Source organism: Sapajus apella, unplaced genomic scaffold, assembly GCF_009761245.1.
Source record: "Sapajus apella isolate SASKATOON/1434 unplaced genomic scaffold, GSC_monkey_1.0 scaffold2, whole genome shotgun sequence".
Classification (NCBI taxonomy): domain Eukaryota; kingdom Metazoa; phylum Chordata; class Mammalia; order Primates; family Cebidae; genus Sapajus; species Sapajus apella.
In genome coordinates, this window is record NW_022436942.1 from 71,258,286 (window position 1) to 71,280,481 (window position 22,196).

General features: G+C 53.9%; 1 protein-coding gene across 2 annotated transcripts in view; it reads right to left on the bottom strand.

The window, feature by feature from the left end:
- DDX54 (DEAD-box helicase 54) overlaps nt 1-22,176 on the bottom strand; it is a 25,192-nt gene extending 3,016 nt beyond the window's left edge. Inside the window, exons 1-18 of one of the 2 annotated variants that reach the window (XM_032240471.1) lie at nt 21,961-22,175; nt 17,504-17,633; nt 16,523-16,593; nt 15,583-15,771; nt 15,408-15,457; nt 13,566-13,607; nt 13,354-13,449; nt 12,192-12,313; nt 12,029-12,090; nt 11,794-11,925; nt 9,356-9,566; nt 6,366-6,500; nt 3,884-4,114; nt 3,727-3,800; nt 2,198-2,410; nt 1,299-1,441; nt 1,100-1,213; nt 171-275 (exon numbers count right to left, since the gene is read on the bottom strand). In XM_032240471.1, the coding sequence (XP_032096362.1) occupies nt 171-275; nt 1,100-1,213; nt 1,299-1,441; nt 2,198-2,410; nt 3,727-3,800; nt 3,884-4,114; nt 6,366-6,500; nt 9,356-9,566; nt 11,794-11,925; nt 12,029-12,090; nt 12,192-12,313; nt 13,354-13,449; nt 13,566-13,607; nt 15,408-15,457; nt 15,583-15,771; nt 16,523-16,593; nt 17,504-17,633; nt 21,961-22,134 (2,294 nt within the window). In that variant the 5' untranslated portion in view covers nt 22,135-22,175. Of the gene's footprint in view, nt 1-170; nt 276-886; nt 1,025-1,099; nt 1,214-1,298; nt 1,442-2,197; nt 2,411-3,726; nt 3,801-3,883; nt 4,115-6,365; nt 6,501-9,355; nt 9,567-11,793; nt 11,926-12,028; nt 12,091-12,191; nt 12,314-13,353; nt 13,450-13,565; nt 13,608-15,407; nt 15,458-15,582; nt 15,772-16,522; nt 16,594-17,503; nt 17,634-21,960 lie in introns of those variants that run through there. The other variant, XM_032240477.1, reaches the window with a different exon arrangement.
- Between the last annotated feature and the right edge of the window lie 20 nt (nt 22,177-22,196).

A 22,196-nucleotide genomic window follows, 5' to 3' on the forward strand; every position in this document is an offset into this window, starting at 1 on the left:
TTGCTGCCGAAGCTACTCGGCCCCGCCCCCAGCACACAGGTCCCACTCATTGTAGATGTTGCTGCTGAAGCTGCTCGGCCCCGCCCCCAGCACACGGGTCCCACTTATTGGAGATGCTGCTGCTGAAGCGGCTCAGCCCCGCCCCTCCATAGCCACGCCCCTCTGGATACAGGTCTCTCTTGTAGGAGCTGCTGATGTAGCGGCCGCTCTCTGTCTTAATCTTCTTCTTGTCTTCCTGTCCTGACTGTCCCACAAATCGCTTCTTCTTACGGTCCCTGCAGGAGAGGGAGTTGGGAGGGCTGCCGTGGAGGGAGACACCTGGAGTGCCGGCGCCCGCTCCCCGACCTTCTCATCGGGTTGTTGCAGCATTAAAGGACAGCAGTGCAGCCATGTCTGGCATGCAGTTGGTGCTCAATAAAGGCAGCTTTGGTTCCCTATCCCTCCTCACCTCTCCCTGGCAGTCCAGGTCTCAAAAGGGAGTGTGGCGGTCAGAGGACTGGCACCAGCACTTGGGCCTGGCTCAGGGACAAGAGCCCCCTGGAGGCTTTAATCACCTGCCCCTTCCCGGTTGTGACCCTGGGTTGAGACTCGTCCATTCTCTAGACATTAGAGTCCTCCTGAACAAATGGGTCCTAAGTCCTGTCTAGAAAGATTTGCCAGCAAAAAGGACAGATGGGGTATCAAGATCCCTGTGGTGTGCAATCAAATCAAGGGGACAGGACAGCCAGAGACCATCACACCTACTGTGAGTAGTCACATGGGTACAGCCAGGTCATAATCCCAGTTGTGCAAGATCAGATGGGAGTGAGGACATCAGGGAGCTCACCCTGCCTGGTGGCATGGAGGTGGGGCTCACTCCTCACTCACCCTGAGCACGGAGGGAGGGGCAGTGGCTCACTCCTCACTGGCCCTGAGCAAGGAGGGAGGGGAGGCTCACTCCATCACTCATCTGGGGCATGGAGGGAGGGGCAGCTCACCCGCTCACTCACCCTGGGCATGGAGGGGTGCTCACTCCATCACTCACCTGGGGCATGGAGGGAGGGGCAGCTCACCTGCTCACTCACCCTGGGCATGGAGGGGTGCTCACTCCATCACTCACCACTTGAGCTGCTGGCGGCCCCTTGTGAGATTCTGGGCTTCATCCCCCATCAGGTCCAGGACAGCACCAGCTGCCTGCTGCTCGAAGGCTCCCGCTTCCCCGCCGACGCTCAGGCTGCAGAGGGAGAGTGGGAGACACGATTGGGGTATGGGACCCAGCGGACCTGCCTGCTCCACCCAGGACCCAGCCAGCCACTCACCCCCGCTCGCTGTCGAAGTCCTTGGGCCGGTAGGGGATGTAGAATTCCTGGTCCCGCTGCCGGGCCGCCTCCCTCTGCCTCTTGGCTCCCCTGTCGGGTCCCGACCTCGGCCGCTTCCGGCCCAAGACCTCTGAGAAGACATCCTGGCAGAGTGTGGACTGAGTCACGCCTGCAGCCCCCTGGGGAGCCCCCCCGGCCTCCCCACCCACCAGCCCGGCCACAGTGAGGGGCCAGTGGTTTCCCAGGGACTTGAAAAGCTTCACTCTGCCATTTCTTAGCTGGGTGACAGTGTCTCCTGTGGGACCCTCAGTTTCCTCATCTGCACACAGAGCACAACCCCTGCCTCAGGGACCGGCAGAGGCAGGACAGCTGCGTGAGGAGGAGAGTGCTGGTGGGGGAGACCCAGCTCCCCATTCCCGCTCTGCACCCCAGGCCATGCGACAGCCGGCCCTGGCCCTCTCTGCACCTGGCCTGCTCTGAACATGGACCCAACCGCTCTTCTTGGCTACCGAACCCTCTGTCCAAACAAAACATGAGAGAGGGACATCCTGGGGGACACGCAGGCCCAGGACCCACCAACCAGGTGAACGGGACACATCATGGTCCTCCCTCTGAGTGGAAATCCGCACGTCTTGCTGCAGAAGCCCTGATGTATTTGGTGGCTGGTGACACCCCAGACCCCGCTGAGAGTGTCATGTCATACACAGCTCCTCAGGCTAAAGATCTGGCCCCAGAGTTTTAAACGAGGGATGGTGGACAAGAACCATGCCCTGACCCTGCAGGTGCAAAGCTGACTGCCTCCACCCTCCCTCCACAGCTCAAAGCGCCGGGGACAGCCCCATGGGCTGCTGGGACTTAGTCGTACCCCAGGTCCAGGGTCCCCAGGGTGGGGCCTGTACCTCCACACTCTCTCCTGCCTCCTCCTCCTCCTCAGGCTGCTTCTCCTGCAGTGCTGGACGACTCAGGGCTGGGCCTACAGGGCCCTCCTCATGCTCCTGCCGTCCCTGCCGTCCCTGCTGGAAGCGGGCAATGGCTTTGCGGTCCTTCTGCCGCTTGGCGCGCATCACCTGGCTGCACAGGTCTCGGCTGGAGGCGTTGATCTCAAAGATGGTCTGTGGAGGGATACCCAGTCCTTTGCCCACTAGCCTCCTACCCCCTAATCCCACCCTTCCCACTTGGTGGGCTCCCTGTGGGCGTTCTTCCCCACTGTCCAAGGTGGGCACTTTAATTATTCACACTTTATAATTAGACAGACCCAGGCCAGGCACAGTGGATCACCTGAGGTCAGGAGTTTGAGACCAGCCTGGCCAACATGGTGAAATCCCATCTCTACTAAAAATACAAAAATTAGCCATGTGTGGTGGCGGTGGCCTGTAGTCCCAGCTACTTGGGAGGCTAAGGCAGGAGAATCACTTGAACCCAGGAGGCAGAGGTTGCAGTGATCCAAGATTGCACCACTACACCCCAGCCTGGGCAACAGAACAAGACTCTATCTCAAAAACGAAACAAAACAAAAACAAAAACACAAAGAGAGACCCAGGCTAGGCACCATGGCTCACACTTATAATCCCAGCACTTTGGGAGGCTAAGGCAGGATTGCCTGAGCCCAGGAGTTACAGACCAGCTTAAGCAACATGGCGTAACCTCATCTCTACAAAAAATAAAAAAATTAGCCAGGTGTGGTAGCATGCAACTGTAGTCGCAGCTACTCAGGAGGCTGAGGCAGAAGGATCACTTGAGCCCAGCAGGTCAAGGCTGCAGTAAGCCATGATTGCACCACTGCACTCCAGCCTGGGTGACAAGCAAGGCCCTATTTCAAAAACAAAAAAAGACCTAAAGAGGGTGAATAACCAGCCCATGGTCATACGCTAGGAAAAACCATAGCTTGTCAACACAAGTCCATTTGACTTCAAAGCCAGTGCTCTTAACCATGACACCCTCTCCAGCTCCTCTTCTGATGCTAGTTGGCTGGCAGGCTTACTCACTCCTGAGTAGGTCTTCCTGGCTTTTGTGCACCCCCTTCCGTATGTACAAGATGGGGTGCCTAATGGGAGTCAAGGGTTGGGAAGGAGGGAAGGAAGCTCAGGAAAGCCAGCTCTTCAGGCCTCTAACAGACAGGGGCCATGCCACTTCCCCCATGAGCCATCTGTAAGTGCTAAGCAATGGCTGCCCCATGGGACCACTGTGGGCCAGCAGGGATGGTGCCAGAACAAGGGGCATCTCAAGGGAGGCTGTCAGAGCCAAGGCTGCAGGTTAAAGCACTATAAGCTCAGATGAAAATCCCTGCTGGCGGCATGCTGGGGATTAGGAAGGCAGCCTGCATCCCAGCACCACCATTGTCACTGTTGTGACCCCAGGCCATGACCACCCGTCTCTGCACTTCACTGAGCCAGGACTCAGAGCAAGGTCTCCGCCCGGCCGCACTCACCGCCCGGGAGCGGTAGTTCTTGATGCTGTCCACCAGCCTCAGCCGCTGCAGCTCCTCCTCTGCGAAGCGTGAACCTGGTGGGGAAGCAGCGATGTATGAGGTTGTGGGTGGGGTCAGGAGGCCCACCCGCCACACCCTGGCCTGCAGAAGGACTCACTGAACAGGGGGTGCAGGCCCAGCCCTGCAAGGTCCAGCTCCTTGGCCCTCTTGATGGACTCGGGCGAGGGTGCTGGCCGGGAGCGCACGTACTGCTGCTGGGCGTTGTCGGCAACGCGGGCCAGGCCCCGTAGCTCCAGCGACGCCTCCAGGGTGCTCTGCAGGCCGCCATCCTCCTCGTCCACCACGCTCTGTGGCACCCGGCCCAGCATGCCATCCATACTGTCCGCACCTGTACCCCACACAGCACCTTGTCAGGGGTCTTCCCATCCAGCCCGCCTGTCCACTGCCTGACCACCACTCCCGGGCCTCACTCTGGCCCCTGAATCACAGGTAAGTGGCTACAAAATAATCACTGCCAAGAACACTGGCACTTATGCAGGAGCTAGAGAGCCAGACACTTGAATACACCGACTGGGGTCAACAGACCGCAGCGGGCCGGCCAGCTGCCTGCTCTGTCAACAGCTCTGCGGGAGCACGGCTGCACTGCTCGCTTATGCGTGGTCTCCAGCTCTTCTTGCACCGCAGGGCCAGGGTTGAGGAGCTACCCTGGATCACATGGCCCACAGGGCCTAGAATATGTACTACCCGGCTCTAAAAAAAACTCTGTTGGCCAGGCACGGTGGCTCATGCTTGTAATCTCAGAGCTTTGGGAGGCTGAGGCAGGAGGATCACGTGAGGCCAGGAATTGGAGACCAGCCTGAGTAATGTAGTGAGACTCCATCTCTGCAAAAAACTCTAAAACTAGCTGGGCATGGTGGTGTGCACCTGTATTCTCTCAGCTACGCAGGGGGTGAGGCGGGAGGATCTCGAGACTGGGAGCTCCAGGCTGCAGTGAGCCGTGATAGCGCCACTGCACTCCAGCCTGGACGACAGAACAAGACTTTGTCTCTCTTTAAAAAAAGAAAAAGACAAAAACAAAACAACCAACAGCAACTTTGCTGGAGCATTAGAACATTCGACATCCACAGATGAGAAAATGAGGCTCCCTTACTACCAGGACTGTCAAGTGAGTCAGTGTAGGGATAGGATTGAATCTAGACAGAGTCCACAGTAGCAACAGCGACACTTATGGTGGTAAGTAACAGCAACAGCAGGGGCCGGGGATGCTGGCTCTCCTCCTCTACCTCACACCAAACCTATGAAGAAAGTACCTGTTTTCTTTTTTTCATCATGTTCTAACTTTTTACTGAAAAAAAACACAACAGTAAGCCAGGCACGGTGGCTCACACCTGTAATCCCCGCACTTTGGAAGGTAAGGTGGGAAGATTGCTTGAGCACAGGAGTTCAAGACCAGCCTGGGCAACACAGTGGGACCCCATCTCTACAAAAAATAAAAAAATCAGCCAGGCATGGTGGCACCTGCCTATATTCCCAGCTCCTCAAGAGGCTGAGGTGTGAGGATTGCTTGAGCCTATGTGGTCAAGGGTGCAGTGAGCTGTGATCATGCCAGTATACTCCAGCCTGGGTGACAGAGTGAGCCCTTGGCTCAAAAAACAAAAAAAAACCAATGTAAGAAAAACACAAAAGCCAAGGGAAGAGTGTGATGGACCTCGTGGGCCCACCACAATTACCAACATCTGGCCAATCTTGCAAGAAAGGCACTGATGAGCCCATTTTAGAGATGAGGAAACTGAGGCTCCTGGAGGTTTAGAGATTTGCCCAGGGGCACATAGGGTCAGGGTCAAAAACTAAGCCCCACCCTGGGTCAGGAGCCTGCCCTCTTCCCATCTCTCCAGATTAGGCAGGTGCTGAGCTCTGCTGAGCCCCGGCTAGCTTTGGAACAAATGCAGGATGTCTCTCCCTAAAAGCTAACGGCGCTGGCGGTGGTTCCCGCCTGGACATTGGCGGAGGCTCCTCCCCTCCCTCACGGGGCTGCGTGCTGCCTCTGGCCCTGAGCAGGCCACGGGTGCAAGGTCCGTTTCCTCCTGCTCCTGCCTGTCACCAGGCGGGACCTGGGGCTGTGACAGGCCTGGCACCTGGAAGGGGCTGTGCTCCCACCTCCCTCACTTGGCTTGAGCCACTGCGCCTGGCTGATTCCTTTTACTTTTTTAAAGAGATGGGGTCTTACTCTTGCCCAGTCTGAAATGCAGTGGTGTGAAATGAGGTGGGTGAATCACTTGAGGTCAGGTGTTCAAAATCAGCCTGGCCAAGATGGTGAAACCCTGTTTCTACTATAAATACAAAAAAAATTTAGCCAGGTGTGGTGGTGGACACCTGTAATCCCAGCTACTCAAGATGCTGAAGCAGGAGAATAGCTTGAACGTGGGAGGCGGAGGTTGCAGTGAGCCGAGATCACGCCACTGCACCCCAGCCTGGGTGACAGAGTGAGACTCTGTCTCAAAAAACATAAAATAAAATAAAAGTAAAAAAAATAAAAGCAATCATCCTGGGGTCAAACCCAGCCCCACCTCCTCCCACAGCCAAATCAGGGCCCCATGAACTCCACGGGGACCTCTAGCCCCACCCCAGCCTCCACTCACCTGAGGGCTCCTTGAGGGGCCGGGCGAGGGTGAGGGGGCGGCCCAGGAACAGATGCAGGTCCAGCAGGTAGGGGATTTCATCAGGGGCCACCAAGGAATAGGCCGTGCCACTTCGGCCCGCTCGGGCCACACGGCCTGCAGCCAGGAGACGCAAGCTTAATTAAGCAAAGAACCCAGCCCCAGCACAAGTTCCACAGGCCAGACGCTGAGCGAGTGAGCCCGAGCCTGGCCAGGCCCCGAACCTCACAGAGCTGATGTCCCCACCTACACACAGGGAAGTTCAATCCCAGTCCCTGGGTCGATCTGAGAGAGTCCGTCCATGCTGACATGGTGCTCTGGGAGAGGAGCAAAAATACAGCAAGGCCCTGCTCATGAGCACAGTCCAAACTCTTCAGTGTCCCCGCTGTGAGAACTCCCCCAAAGACACAAAGATTCACACACAAGGAGGTTTAGTGCAGTCCGGACTAGGGCAGCCCCAAGTTGGACACTAAAGGCTCCAGGATCGAGGGCTGGTTAAGTGAATTAGCTGATGGCCACGTGGTGGTGGGAAAGAAGCAGCTTAGGAAAAGAGTGGGCGAACACACTACAGCCTACAGGACCAGGCCTGTGACTCACGCCTGGAACCACAGCGTTTGAGGGGCCGAGGCGGGAGGATCGCTTGAGGCCAGCAGTTTGCGACCAGCCTGTCTACAAAAAATGAAAATTAGCCAAGTGTGGTGGTGTGTGCTGTAGCCCTAAGAACTTGGGGGGCTGAGCTGGGAGGATTGCTTGCATCTAGGAGTTCAAGCTTACAATGAACTATGATCATGCCGCTGCACTAGAGCCCAAGCAACAGAGTGGGATCCTGGCCCCCTGCTTGTCTGTGTAAATGAAGATTGACTGGAACACAGCCACACTCATTTGTTTATATGTTATCTATGCAAATGAACAGGCAGCATTCACACGACACCAGCAGAGAGGAACAGTTATGACAGAGCCAGTATGGTCCACAAAGCCTAACATTTCATGTCTAGCCCCTTACAGAAAAGAAGTGCCAATCCATCACAGAATGACATTTTACAGTCAACGAAAAACATTCATGATGTATGGTGATGTGAAGACAAAACAAAAAGCAAGTTATAAAAAAGAGCACCCAATATGATTGTAATTTTGCATAAAGTAAAGAAGTCCCTACATATCATTACATTTTGGTTTCTCTCTGTATCTTGGGAAAACAAGGTGCTACAACATTTAATGATTTCATTTGAGATTGTACGACCGGTGCTGTTGGTCTTGTGATGCACAAGCAACTCCCTTTGGGGGGCCCTGGGGACCTCTCTAGAGACATGCAGAACCAGCCCTCCATACAGCAACGAAAACTAGAGAACAGCAGACAGCAACAAGGGGGAAGTGCGCCTGCCACGTGACACTCATGAATTAAAAGAAAGCAAAGAAAAAATGACAGTTTCCAGGGGCTGCGGAGGGGCATAAGGAGATTTTGTCTGATGAGTACGGCTTGAGTTTAGCAAGATGAAAAAGTTCTGGGGCTGGGCGCAGTGGCTCATGCCTGTAATCCCAGCACTTTAGGAGGCTGAGGCGGGTGGATCACTTGAGGTTAGGAGTTCAAGACCAGACTGGCCAACATGGCAAAACACCATCTCTACTAAAAACAAAAAAAGGCCGGGCGCAGTGGCTCAAGCCTGTAATCCCAGCACTCTGGGAGGCCGAGGCGGGTGGATCACGAGGTCAAGAGATCAAGACCATCCTGGTCAACACGGTGAAACCCCGTCTCTACTAAAAATACAAAAAATTAGCTGGGCATGGTGGTGCATGCCTGTAATCCCAGCTACTCAGGAGGCTGAGGCAGGAGAATTGCCTGAACCCAGGAGGCGGAGGTTGCGGTGAGCCAAGATCGCGCCATTGCATTCCAGCCTGGGTAACAAGAGTGAAACTCCGTCTCAAAAAAAAAAAAAAAATCTGCTGGGCGTGGTGGCAAGCACCTGTAATCCCAACTACTCGGGAGGCTGAAGCAAGAGAATGGCTGGAACCCAGGAGGCGAAGGCTGTAGTGAGCCGAGATCACGCCACTGTGCTCCCGCCTCAGAGACAGAGCGAGACTCTATCACACACACACAAAAGTTCGGGGACAGATGTGACGGTTGTACACAACGTGAGTGGACTCAGTGCCACTGCACTGCGCACTGGGAAATGGCACAATGGTGAACCGCACACTATGTCTATTTGCCACAACTTAGAAAGTGCACTCAATGCCCCTGACCCAGGGAACATCACAGCTCAGCCAGTCTGCCTTGAGCACGCTCCAAATCCTTCCATTAGCCTACCCTACCCTTGGGCAAAGTCAACCCACACGCTGCCGATTTTGAAATAAAGTGTTGAATATCTCATGCAACTCATTGAATACTGTACTGGAAGAAAAAAATAGAATGGTTGCCTGCGTGCCACTGTAAAGTCAACAAAACCCAGAAGCTGAATAATTGGATTTTCTTGTTTTTTTTGAGAGAAGGTCTCACTCCGTCACCCAGGCTGGAGTGCAGCATGCAACTGGGAGTTTGAGACCAGCTTGAGCAATACAGCAAAACTCTGGCTCTAAAAAAAGCTCACAGTGGCCCAGCGTGGTGGCACACGCCTGTAATCCCAGCACTATGGGAGGCAGAGGCGGGTGGATCATGAGGTCAGGAGATCGAGACCAGCCTGGCCAATATGGTAAAACCCCATCTCTACTAAAAATTCAAAAATTAGTTGGGCACGGTGGCAGGCGCCTGTAATCCTAGCTCAGGAGGCTGAGGCAGGAGAATCGATTGAACCTGGGAGGCAGAGGTTGCAGTGAGCCGAGACTGCGCCACTGCACTCCAGCCTGGGCAACAGAGTGAGAGTCTATCTCAAAACAACAACAAAAAAGCTCACAGCCACCCCACACGCAGTGGCAGGGGTTTTGCATCTGCTGGGAACCGGCACCCCTGCCTGCCACAGAGTCAGCCCCCGGCTGCTTACCCACGCGGTGCAGGAAGAGCTTGCTCTTGGCGGGGAAGCTGTAGTTGATGACATTGTCCAGCAGTGGGATGTCCAGGCCACGGGCGGCCAGGTCAGTCACGATGAGGGCGGAGCACTTGCCAAGCGTGAATTTGGCGAGGTTGATCTTGCGGGCCGTCGGGTCTAGGGCACTGTAGATGTGGGCGCAGCTCACCCGCTGGGTCGTCAGCAGCTGCTCAGAGCAAAGATGGCAGCAAAGCAAGAAGGAGACTTGGAGGAGAGAGGAATGGAAGCCAGGCCACAGCGGCGGACGGAGTTCCAGAGTCTAGCACCCTTGGTTTGAATGCCAGCTTGCTGGGAGACACCAGTTTGGGGAGGAAAGGAGCTTCCAACACCTCCCACCTCTCTAAAGGGTCATCTGAGGATCAGTGATGGTGTGTGCAGAGGGCCCTCTTAGGCTGCAAATGCACCCCAGTGCACAAACCTCATCCTGATTCGGCTACAACCAAGCTGTGTGACCTTGGGCCAATCACCAAACTTTTCTGTACCTCGTTTTCCTCAGCTGTAGGAATAACTGCCCCTTCTTTGTAGGCTTATTATGAGGATTACATGAGTTCATATACACAGTGCTGAGACAGTCTCAACACGGGACGCTCATGAGGGTGCCAGCTGTTCTTTACAGGTAACCATTTACACTAGGCGCGGTGGCTCGCACCTGTAATCCTAGCATTTCAGGAGACCAAGGCTGGAAAATTGCTTGAGCCCAGGAGCTCAAGACTAGCCTGGGCAACAGAGCAAACACCATCTCTACAAAAAAATAAAAATAAATACAAACAAATGAGCCGCCGGGCCTGGTCAGTATGGCTCGTGCCTGTAGTCCGAGGTATAGGAGGCAGAGGCTGCAGTAAGCCATGATCACGACACTGCACTGCAGCCTGGCCAATGGAGCAAGACTGTCAAAAAAAAAAAAAAAAAAAAAAAAACCACTAAAAATTACTATTTTGGTCTTATTCACTGGTGACCCCGGCAGCTGCACAAGGAAGAGCTGTGAAATGCGTGTAGAGTAAGTGAAACCCAGTGAACCATGTTCTCAGATAACAGACCCAGCTGTAGCTGGCAGGGAGGCAAGCACCAACGGAAAGGGGCCCCACTGCCTTTGGGGGCACACTGACTCCCCAGGCTTTGACCCTGGCGAGGTCACACAGGCATAACACACATGGAAAAGCTCTTTGAGCCACTCACACAAACTAACAGCCCTTCACACAGCTTGCTACATGCAGGTCATGCCTCAACCGCAAGAAGTCAAACACAGTGAACGCTGGAAATCTACAGGAAAACGACAGGATGGCAGAGTAAGGGGAAATAATGGAGGAAAGTCAAGACCAGCTATGAGCTGCTAACAGCTGCACCTAGATAACGAATACCGGGGAGTTCAGCATACTATTTTCTGATCTTAGTATGTGTCGGGAATTTTCTTATAATAAAAAGTTTAAGCCAGGTGCTAGAGCTCACATCTGTAATCCCCTTGGCCTTTGGGAGGCAAAGGCGGGCAGATCTCTTGAGGTCAGGAGTTCAAGACCCGCCTGGTCAACACAGTGAAACCCCATCTCCACGAGAAATGCAAAAATTAGCCAGGAGTGGTGTTGCCTGAAGTCTCAGCTATTTGGGAGGCTGAATCACGAGAATCACTTGAACCTGGAAGGTGGAGGTTGCAGTGAGTCGAGATCACACCACTGCACTCCAGCCTGGGCGACAGAGTGACACTGTTTCCAAAAAAGATAAATCTCGGCAGGGCACGGTGGCTCACGCCTGTAATCCTAGTACTTTGGGAGGTCGAGGTGGGTGGATTACCTGAGGTCAGGAGTTCAAGTCCAGCCTGACCATCATGATGAAACCCCATCTTATAAAAAAAAAAAAAAGATAAATAAAATAAAATTTTTTCGTAATAAAAAGTGTAGCCTGAGCGCAATGGCTCACACCTGTAATCCCAGCACTTTGGGAGGCCAAGGTGGGAGGATCACCTGAGCCCAGGGGTTCAAGATCAGCTTGGGCGACCGAGCGAGCACCTCTTTACAAAAAATAAAAATAAATAACAAATTAGCTGGGCGTGGTGACGAGCGCCAGTGGTCCCAAGTACTCAGGAGGCTGAGGCGAGAGGACAGCTTAAGCTCAGAAGATTTCAAGGCTGCAGTGAGCTGCAATCGCGCCACTGCACTCCAGCCTGGGTGACAGAGCAAGACTTCGTCTCAAAAAAAAAAAAAAAAAAAAAAAGACCATCTTGAGCCCAGGCCCAGGCCCCTGGTCTGCTCTCGTGCTGTCCTCTAGTGACCGCACTCGGAATTGCAGCTCCAAATTCCGGCTGAGGGAGGTGGGGCGGCGCGGGGCGGTGCGGGGGCGGGGGCGGGGGCGGGGGGGGGGGGCCTTCCTGATCAGGCACCCTCAGGGAGGGCCCTGCTCACCTCGGTGAGGTACTCAGCGTGGTGCTTCGTGGCCACAAACACCACGGTCTGGTCCTGAGGCCGCACCACGTTGCGCAGCAGGTGGAGCAGCACGGCAGCCTTGGTATCCTCCCGCACGAGGAAGAAGGAGGTCTGCGGGGAGAGGGATCGCGGGTTGGCTCGTGGGGTCCTGGCTGCGGGCCTGCAGGGCCCCCCCGGACACACCCGCCCTGGACGGGCACATGCACAGCCTCACCTTGAGCTGCTCGTTGAGCTTAGCGTCCACGTCAAGCCGGATGAGCATGGGCTCCGTGAGGCCTGCGGGAGACGTGGGGAAGAGTGAGGGAGTCACTGATGGACTGGACCCCCAGGCCCCAGGCCGACCCCCAGCTCCCATCGCCACCCCCCAGCTCACCCACCTGCCCGGGCAAATTCCACCAGCAGTTTGGGCAGCGTGGCGGAGAACAGCACCGTCTGGTGGCCCCCAGGGAGCCGGGCGATGATCTCCTGCAGCTGCTCTGCGAAGCCCATTTCAAAAAGCCTGGAAAAGCAGAGGGCAGGACAGGGTCGGAGGGCGCTCCACGCCCTGGAGTTCCAACCTGGAGCTCCCACAACGTCTGCGGTGTCCCACGGCTTGCCTCACTCTACTTTATCTCAGCCCACTCACACTTTACTGCATGACCTCATCCTAAGCAACAATAACCTTGAAATCCGGAACGTGTCTCGGTATGTTCTCACAAACTCACGCTGAAATAAACGACAGCAGCCTAGGCCGGCTGCAGGCGCTCACGCCTGTAATACAGCACTTTGAGAGGCCGAGGCAGGGGGAGTTTGAGACCAGCCTGGGTGAGACCCCATCTCTACAAAAAATAAAAATTAGTTGGGCATGGTGGCGCATATAAGTGGCACATACCTATATTCCCAGCTACTCAGGAGGCTGAGGCGGGAGGCTCCCTTGAGCCTGGGAGGCCCAGGCTGCAGTGAGCCATCATCACACCACTGTACTCCAGACTGGGCGACAGAGCAAGACCTCTGTCTCCATCAGTCAATCAATGGTAGCAGCTCCTCCCCCTTCCCTTTCCTCCAGCACCCCAACTCTGCCAGGGATGGCTCTAAGTACTGTACAAGCATCAAGTCTTCTGGTCACAGCACCCCTGAGAGGTACATGCTACTTCATCCCTGCTTTGCAGTTGAGGCAGCCAAGGCCCAGAGATGCCAGTGATTTGCCCAAATTCACAGAGCTGAAGTGGCAGAGCTAGGACTTGATCCTCCTCCTGTCTGGCTCCCGAGTCCATGCTCTCAACTTTGCACTTTTAAAAAAATCCCTTTGCCATCCTATGTTAGTTTTTCTGTTATTCATTTCAATTCTCCCAAAATGCAAAATTGTAAATATCGGTCAGAGAGCCCCAGGGAAGAGCTCCAGCACCACTTATGAGGAGGCCTGCAGCCCGCATCTGGGGAGACAGTGCCTCAGTCTTGGCTGCACAGGTCTCTCCCAGCAGAGCCTTCCCCTGGCTGACCTCCCTGCCTCTGCTTCACCAGTCCAGACACCCGTGCTCAGGGCTGGACCTGCAGTCTTACCGGTCAGCTTCATCAAACACCACGTATTCCACACTCTGCAGCTTCAGGTTCATTTCCACAGCCACATGCACCAACCGTCCAGGAGTAGCAATGATTCTGGAAGAGGATGCACAGGCCAGGTGACCCCCGGTCCAGGGCCACCACCATAGTTCTCTAACACCCCCACCACTGGGAAGGGACCTCGAGGCGTCATTCCCAATCCACAAACTCACATGTCAGGATTTTCGTGCAGGGCTGCAAACTGGTCTTCCATCCTAGGGAGGAGAGAAGGGGTTAGCTTGATAGAACAGGTTGCTCTGGTAACCAAACGTCCAGGCGAGGCTGCATATCCCAACCTCAGGAACACAGGCCCAAGGCTTGGAACTGACGAAAGGCCAGTGCTGAGGTATGAAGCAAAGGCACTGCTCTGACAAGAGATACAAGTTGAAATATACCAAAGAATGGTTACAACAGAGTTCCCCTGAAGACATGGGCTCAACTATAGACCTCAACTCACTTCTGTTGCTCCAGATAGCAACAAAGCTGCCTTTGGCCCACAGTGCCCCCTAGCAACTAACTCTGGAACTACCAGCTCAAACTAGAACCCAGGTTCCCTGGATCTCTATCAGCTCCTGTCCTTAAACCCTTCCGGCACACATCCCTAATTTTAGTCCTCCTCTGAAGCACCCCTGGGATACCTGTAGGAGCCACAGTAGTCCTGGGCCAGGACTAGCCCAGGGAGGCCTGACAATCATTAATTTTAGAAAGAATAAATGACAATGGAAACAAAAGCACTGAAAAGCAAACTCTCTGAGAATCAAGAGTGTTAATAGTGGCATCCTTAAACTTTCTCCCTTGAAGGTGCTGCCCCTTAAGGGAGAAACTGTGGGATAAAGGATGGAATCAGGCAGGAGATTGGATTCTGATCCCAACTCTACTATGGAATCATTGTCCGACTCTAACCTGTCACTTCCTCATTTTGCTCATCTGTAAAACAGATGTGGCACCTACTACCTCAGAAGGGAGGTACCTGCACATCAGGCAATAACACATCTTGAGAATCTCAGCTATTGCAAACATCCCTCAATTCCTGTGCTTTCTGATTTCAAACAGCCCACGGCCAGGCGTGGCGGCTCATGCCTGTAATCTCAACACTTTGGGAGGCCAAAGCGGCAGATGGCTTGAGCCCAGGAGTTCGAGACCAGCCTGGGCAACATGGCGAGACCTCATTTCTACAAAAAATACAAAAATTAGCTGGGTGTGGTGGCTCACACCTGTAGTGCCAGCTACTGGGAAAGCTGACATGGTAGGATCACTTGAGCCCCGGAGGTTGAGGCTGCAGTGAGCTGTGATCACACTACTGCACTCCAGCCAGGGTGACTGAGTGAGACCCTTTCTCAAAACAAATATTAACATAGATACACCTGTCTGTCCTGTGAGCTGACAGCTCTATTTCAGGAGCCTCAGAACTTCTGAGTGGCAGTGCTTCTGTGGACGATGTATTTTAATATTTTATTGCATCATTTCCCTTGTCTTTTTTCTTAAGCCAGTCAAATTTAGCAGCGAGGGGATCGTATACTGACTTCAGTGATACTAATGTTGGTAAGTTCTGCTAACCTGTTGCCACTGGACCAGCCTTGTTGGGTTTCGGTTTTTTTTTTGTTTTTGTTGTTGAGGCAGAGTCTCACTCTGTCACCCAGTTTGGAGTGCAGTGACGCCATCTCAGATCACTGCAACCTCTACCTCCCAGGTTCAAGTGACTCTCCTGCCTCACCCTCCAGAGTAGCTGGGACTACAGGCCTGCACCACCATGTCCGGCTAATTTTTCTATTTTTAGTAGAAACGGGGTTCCACTCTGTTGGCCAGGCTGGTCTTGAAGTCCTGAGCTCGGGAGCTCTGCCCGCCTTGGCCTCCCAGAGTGCTGGGATTGCAGGTGTGAGCCACTGCGCCCGGTCTTGTTGGGTGTTTTGCTGCTATTATTAATAAGCTGCAAAGCTTAAATCAAACTAACATTCTGGAGACACAGGGAAGCGCCTGCGTGGTGGTGACCCTGGCATGGCATGCAGGGACCTTACCTGTCTCCACCCAGGATCAGGGCAGTCTTGAGGCCAGTGAACTTCCCCAGCTGAGAAGAGAAAGTGATTGAGAGAGGGCAGGGTGAGACGACAGCCCACTCATGGCTCAAGTGGGCCACTTGTTCCTGGTCCCAAGTCAGCCCCAGCCTCCCACCCTCCCCCAGCCCGGACACACCTCCTTGGTGAACTTCAGGGTCTGCAGGGCCAGTTCTCGGGTGGGCGAGAGGATGAGGGCACGGGCCCCAGTCTGGGCACTGTGGGTCTTGAGCCGCTCGAACATGGGGAGGAGGAAGCAGGCGGTCTTGCCGCTGCCGGTGCGGGCCATGGCCACCACGTCCTTGCCATCCAAGATCACCGGGATAGTCTGAGAAGCCACAAGTGAGGTCGGCCAGGTCAGCGCCTCCCCAAACACCACGTGACCCAGAGCTTCAAGGCCCTGAGCAGTGGGTATGCTATGGATCTCAGCGAATGGGCAGGCACCTGTCACCTAGCCAAGCCTATTCTTGCCCATTCTTTCAAAAGCTCGTTTGCATGCCTCCAAGGATGAGCAGCTCACTACCCCAACTCTTTCCAATGCTGGAACGCCCTTCTTCAGGGGGAGCCAGACTCTACCTCCCCGTCTAATCTTCCTCTCAGGACTCCAGAAGGGTTGTGGGGAGGGACAAAAGGGTGGGAGCATGGATGGGGGCTTGCTTTGTTGCCCAGGGTGGACTTGAACTCCTGGCTTCAAGTGATCCCACCTCTGCCTCCCCAAACACTAAGATTACAGGCGTGAGCCACCGCACCCAGCCCTCACCTTGATATTTAAATCCTTGCTCCGGCTACTACTGATTTTAAAGAGAATGTGTGGCTGGGAGCTACCTAAGCTGTGGCACGAGCTGCGGCACAGCTGTGGGCAGCCTCCGGGAGGCTCAACTGGCAGAGAGGCCCAGGGTGGAGTCTCTGCTTGGCCCAACCTTCTCCACCCAGAAAGTGGGCACGCTAGCTGGGGCTTTAGCAGAGTAAAGGGGGCAAGAGATGTGACAGCTAGGACAAGGGGTGGCTGTCAAGAGTCCAGACAGGAGGGCCACGTCACTCCTCCCTGGCCCCTACCCATCCACTGCCCCACCCCTCACCTTCCTCTGGATGGGCGTCGGCACTTTGTACCCCTTCTTCATGATGCCTTTGAATACCGGGTAGCTCAGGCCTGGGAGAGATACGGAATGGTCAGGGGGCCGACGCAGCCCCCGCAGCACTGACTCCAGAGAACTTTACAGGACAAATGACAGCTTCATCAACAGTAAACAGCAAAAAAACAAAAAAGCAATAAAGCAGAAACTGAAAGGTGGAATGAGACTCCGGAGACAGATCTGACTGGGGTGACAGAACCTTATTTGATTTTCTGATATGAACCCACTCTTGAGGTCATGACAGCAGGGACCGCTGAACACTAAACGAGGTCTTAGATGACACTGAGAAGCTGTGCCTTCATTTTAGGTGTGGTAAGGTCCTGCGCTTCTCGGGGGTATGTGCGGACACAGTGAGAGGATATCTGGAACGAACTTCGGAATCCCCCCAGGTGGTGGGGAGGGACAAACGGGTGGGGCCGTGGATGGGAGCTCGCTTTGTTACCCTGGCTGGACTTGAACTCCTGGCCTCAAGTGATCCCGCCTCTGCCTCCCAAACGCTAAGATTACAGGCGTAAGCCACCACACCCAGCACTCATCTTGATATTTAAATCCTTGCTCCAGCTGCTACTGATTTGTAAAGAGTGAGAGTCAGGCTTTATTTCCAGCCAGCCAGGTGTCCCCACAGCACCCAGCCATCCCATCCTTTCCCTCCTTCTGAAATGTCCCTCTGCCATGCAGTAAGTCCCCGACTGTCTCTGCCTGTTCCTCTACCTGCATCGCCTTTCCCAAGGCCTGTTCTAACTGCCCTCTCCTGCATCAGGCTTGCTGCCCGATGGAAAGCCCTGAATGACTGGGAAACTAGATCTGCTACCTCGGTCTACCCAACCACAGTGCTGGGCCAGAGTGGACATCAGTGATGGAGTGCAGAGGCAGTGACGACCCCCAGCTGCCGCTCCCACAAAGTCCTGACGCCAAGCTGGCACCCACCCATGGACTGGAAGCCTCCAGACTTCTTCTTCTTCTTGTTCTGGGCACGCACCATCTCTCGGGTGTCCGGCTCCACATCCGAGGTGCATTCCGAGGTGGGGAAGGTGGGCAGGGGTCTGCCAGGTCCCAGCTGGGAAGGAAGAACAGAGAGGTGGTATCACTGCAGGCACAGTGGGACCACAGGGGGCCGTGAGGGGGCTGTGCTGTTGGCCTCTCTCCCCCATTCAAGCCAATGGTGATTCCACCAGATCAGGTCACTTCTTTGCTAACAGGTTCTCCTTTGGCTGGGTAAGGACGGGACAGAAGTTCGGAGTGGGCTCTGCAGACAGACTGTCTCAGTTTCAATCCCAACTCTGTCACCTAACAGCTGTGAGACCTGAGGCAAGGGACTTAATCTCCCTGAGCCTGTGCTTCCACACCTGGAAAATGGGAATGACAAGCAGAGGCCCCCAGGGTGCTGTGACGGTCATATGGGTGAGTGTCAGGCTTAGGAAGGTGCCCAGCACACAGGTGGTGGTATTATGACTATCACCACCATCGAAGCCCTCAAAATTAAATACCTCGCCAGGTACAGTGGCTCAACCCTCTAATCCCAACACTTTGGGAGGCCGAGATGGGCGGATCACTGAGGTCAGGAATTTGAGACCAGCCTGGCCAACATGGTGAAACCTTGTCTCTACTAAAGTGCAAAAATTAGACAGCCATGGTGGTGCATGCCTGTAATCCCAGCTACTCAGGAGGCTGAGGTGTGAGGATCGCTTGAACCGGCGAGGTGTAGTTTACAGTGAGATAGTGCCACTGCATTCCAATCTGGGCAACAGAGCAAGACTCTGTCTCAAAAACAAAACAAAAAATTAAATAATAAAATAAAAATTAGCCAGGTATGGTGACACCCACCTGTAGTCCCAGATAATCAGGAGGCTGATGCAAGAGGATCACTTGAGCCCAGAAGATGGAGGCTGTTCTGAGCCATAAACTCGCCACTACACTGCAGCCTAGGCGACAGAGCCCTTGTCTCAAAAAAAAAAAAAGAAATACACACATATTTTTTTTTAGAGAGACAGGGTCTCACTCTGTCACCCAGGCTGGAGTACAGTGGTGCAGTCATAGCCCACTGCAGCTCTGAACCTTGAACTCCTAGGCTCAGGTGTCTCCCACCTTAGCCTTCCAAGTAGCTGGGACGACAGGCATGTACTACCACACCTGGCTAATTATTTTCTTTTATTTTTTTGTAGATATGAGGTCTTACTATGTTCCCCAGGCTAGTCTTAAATTCCTTGCCTCAAGCAATCCTCCCTTTTGGCCTCCCAAAGTGTCGGGATTACAGGCGTGAACCACCACACCTAGCCCATAAATATTTTAAATGCATACCATGTGTGAGGTGCTAGACTTTTCGAAGCTATCCCGCCCCCTACCGGCCACCAACCAATCTCCTTCCTGATCTCTAGTCTGTCTCACGCCTGGCCTCCTTTCTGCTTACCCAGGACCCACTTGTCCTGGCATGGCTAAATCCAATCCAGACACCTCTTCTGGGGCACCTTCTTGGGTTACAGGGCTGTCTCCTTTCTCTCAAAAATAGCACTTATGGCCGGCTCATGCCTGTAATCCCAGCATGGGGAGGCTGAGGTGGGTGGATCATCTGAGCCCAGGAGTTCGGAGACGAGCCTAGGCAAAATGGTGAAACCCCATCTTTACAAAAAAAAAAAAAAAGGCAAGCATTTATGGAGCAGCAGTTCATAAGAATGGCTGAAACTTATAAGGTAGCTACTATAAGCCAGGTGCTGCTCTAAGAATTTATACAAATTAACCCACTTAATCCTCACAACAACCTGAAGTGAGTACTTTTGTTCTGTCCATTTTACAGAGAAGGAAACTGAGGCACAGAGATAAAGGGACGTGCCCAATGTCACACAGCCAGGAGGTAGTGGGTGAGGGATGCAAACCCTGGCTTCGGAGACTATGTTCTTTTCACGGTGACCCTCTAAGATCAACTACAATCCTCTAGGGCAGAGCCATGGCCTGTCTTGAACAGTCCGTGAGTTTAGAATGGTTCTTACATTTTAAAGGGTTGTAGGAAAGGGAAAAAAAATGAAACAAAAAAGACAATCATCTTATATGGCCAGACAAAACCTTAAAAAAAAGATTTATCATCTGGCCCTTGATAGGTCTGCCAACCCCTGCTCTAGGCACATGAAAAGAAGGTGCCTGGGACACCCCTGCAGTAGCTACTGAATGTGTGAAGAGCATGTCCTTTAGTCTTTTTCTTTTTTTTCTGAGACGGTCTCACTCAGTCACCCAGGCTGGAGTGCAGTGGCAGGATCTTGGCTCACTGCAGCTTCTACCTCCCAGGTTCATGTGATTCTCCTGCCTCAGCCTCCCAACTATCTGTGACTATAGGCACGTGCCACCAGGCCCGGCTAATTTTTGTATTTTTAGTAGAGATGGGGTTTTACCACATTGACCAGGCTGGTCTCGAACTCCTGATCTCAAGTGATCTGCCCACCCTAGCCTCCCAAGGTGCTGGGATTACAGGTGTGAGCCACCACGCCCAGCCTCCTTTACTTTTTAATTTTAGAGACATGGTTTTACTCCGTAGCTCAAGCTGGAGTGCAGTCCTGCCATCATGGCTCACCTATCTCAGGTGATCCTCCCACCTCAGCCTCCCAAGTAGCTGGGACTATAGGTACACACCACCATGCCCAGCTAGTTTTTGTAATTTTTGCAGATGCATTGTCTCACCATGTTGCTCAGGCTAGTCTCGAACTCCTGGCATCAAGTGATCCTCACTCCTTGGACTCCCAAAGTGCTGGGATTACAGGCATGAGCCATGGTACCTGGCCAACAATCTTTGAAACATATATAATCATTTACTGGCCTTCTACAGATGTGGAAACAGGCACAGAGAGGCTAAGCAACCTCTCCATTGTCCCACAGCCAGTGCAAGGTTGGGCCAAATTTGAACACAGGACAAAGCCCTTGGTCTAAACCATACACAGACTCCTTTTCTTTGGTACTCACCATCTCTGCCCACCTGAGCTGTTTATTATCTTAGTAGTTTCTCTACATTTGTTGAGAATGTAGAGAAACATTCCTCTCCAGGGGCTGAGACCACAGGCAGGCCCATTTTCTTTTCTTTCTTTCTTTTTTTTTTTTTTTCTTTGAGACGGAGTCTTGCTCTGTCGCCCAGGCTGGAGTGCAGTGGCGCTATCTCAGCTCACTGCAACCTCCACTTCCCAGCTTCAAGTGATGCTCTTGCCTCAGCCTCCCAAGCAGCTGGGATTACAGGCACCTGCCAGCACACCAGCTAATTTTTGTATTTTCGGTAGAGATGGGGTTTCACCATGTTGGCCAGGCTGGTCTCAAACTCCCGACCTCAGGTGATCCACCCACCTCGTTCGTCCTCCGAAAGTGCTGGGATTACAGGCATGAGCCACCGTGCCCAGCCTAATTTTTAAATTTTTTGTAGAGACAGGGTCTTCCTATGTTGCCCAGGCTGATCTTGAACTCCTGACCTCAAGCCATCCTCTCACCTGAGCCTACCAAAGTGCTGAGTTCACAAGCGTGAAGCCACTATACCAGGCCTTGGTCAAATTTCTTAACCCTCTAGGCCTCAGTTTCCTCCTTCAGAAAAAATGAAGATGATAGTTGCTGGTGGTGGTACTACAGCATTGGTGTGAGGATTAAATAATAAGGCTCGTACAGCTCTTAGCATGGAGCCTGGCTTATAGTAAATAATAAACACAAGCAGGCTCACGCCTGTTAATCCCAACACTTTAGGAGGCACAAGTGGGAAGACTGCTTGAAACCAGGAGATCGAGACTAGACTGGGAATATAGGGAGACTCCCCCTACCCCCGCCCGTCTCTACAAAAAATTTAAAAATTAGCCGGGCATGGTGGAGCGTGCCTGTGGTCCCAACTACTGGAGAGGCTGACATGGGAGGATCGCTTAAACCTAGGAGGCAGAGGCTGCAGCGAGCCGTGGCTACACAACTGCACTCCGGCATGAGCAACACAGCAAGACTCTTCCTCAAAAACAAATTTTTTAAATTAGTTTCCCAGAGGTTTGGGGAGTCACTGTCGCAAGCCACGCGGTCCGGTCTCCCCTTAATTCAACCTCCCAAGAATGCTCCAAACTCTCAAAATCAGATCTTTTGCACCCGCACTTTTCATTGGGCGAAAGGAAACCAGGATCCGCCCCTGAGCAGGAGACAGCCAATGAGGGACGGGCGACCGAAAGCCCGCAGGAAGGCCCGCAGACTCAGGCCGCGGGACCCAGAGCTTAACAAGCCCCGAGGCACGTCTTCAGGCCGGCGGTCCCAAGACCCGTCCTTGGGCCCGCAGGCTCTCTCTCTACCGTCTGCGGAGCCCACTCCCCAGCTGGGGAAACTGAGGCTTCGGGGCGCTTCCCGGAGCCGGTTCTCGGGCCCCAACGTGCGTCCCAGCCCCACGCGCCTACCTTCCGGGCCCGGATGTCATCTTCCGCTTGAATCTCAAATTCGCCGTCCTGCGAGTCGCTGCCGCGGGCCTTGGAGGCCGTGCCGCGGCGCTTCCGGAGCCCTTTCTTCTTCCTCCACTGGGCCATGGCAGCTGACGACCGAAGTCCGGCCGCGGGGCGCTTGCCCGCCGCCATTCGGGCCGCGCGCTGGGAACGCGGAAGGGGGCGGGGCCTGCGGCGCGCACCAACTGAGAGGG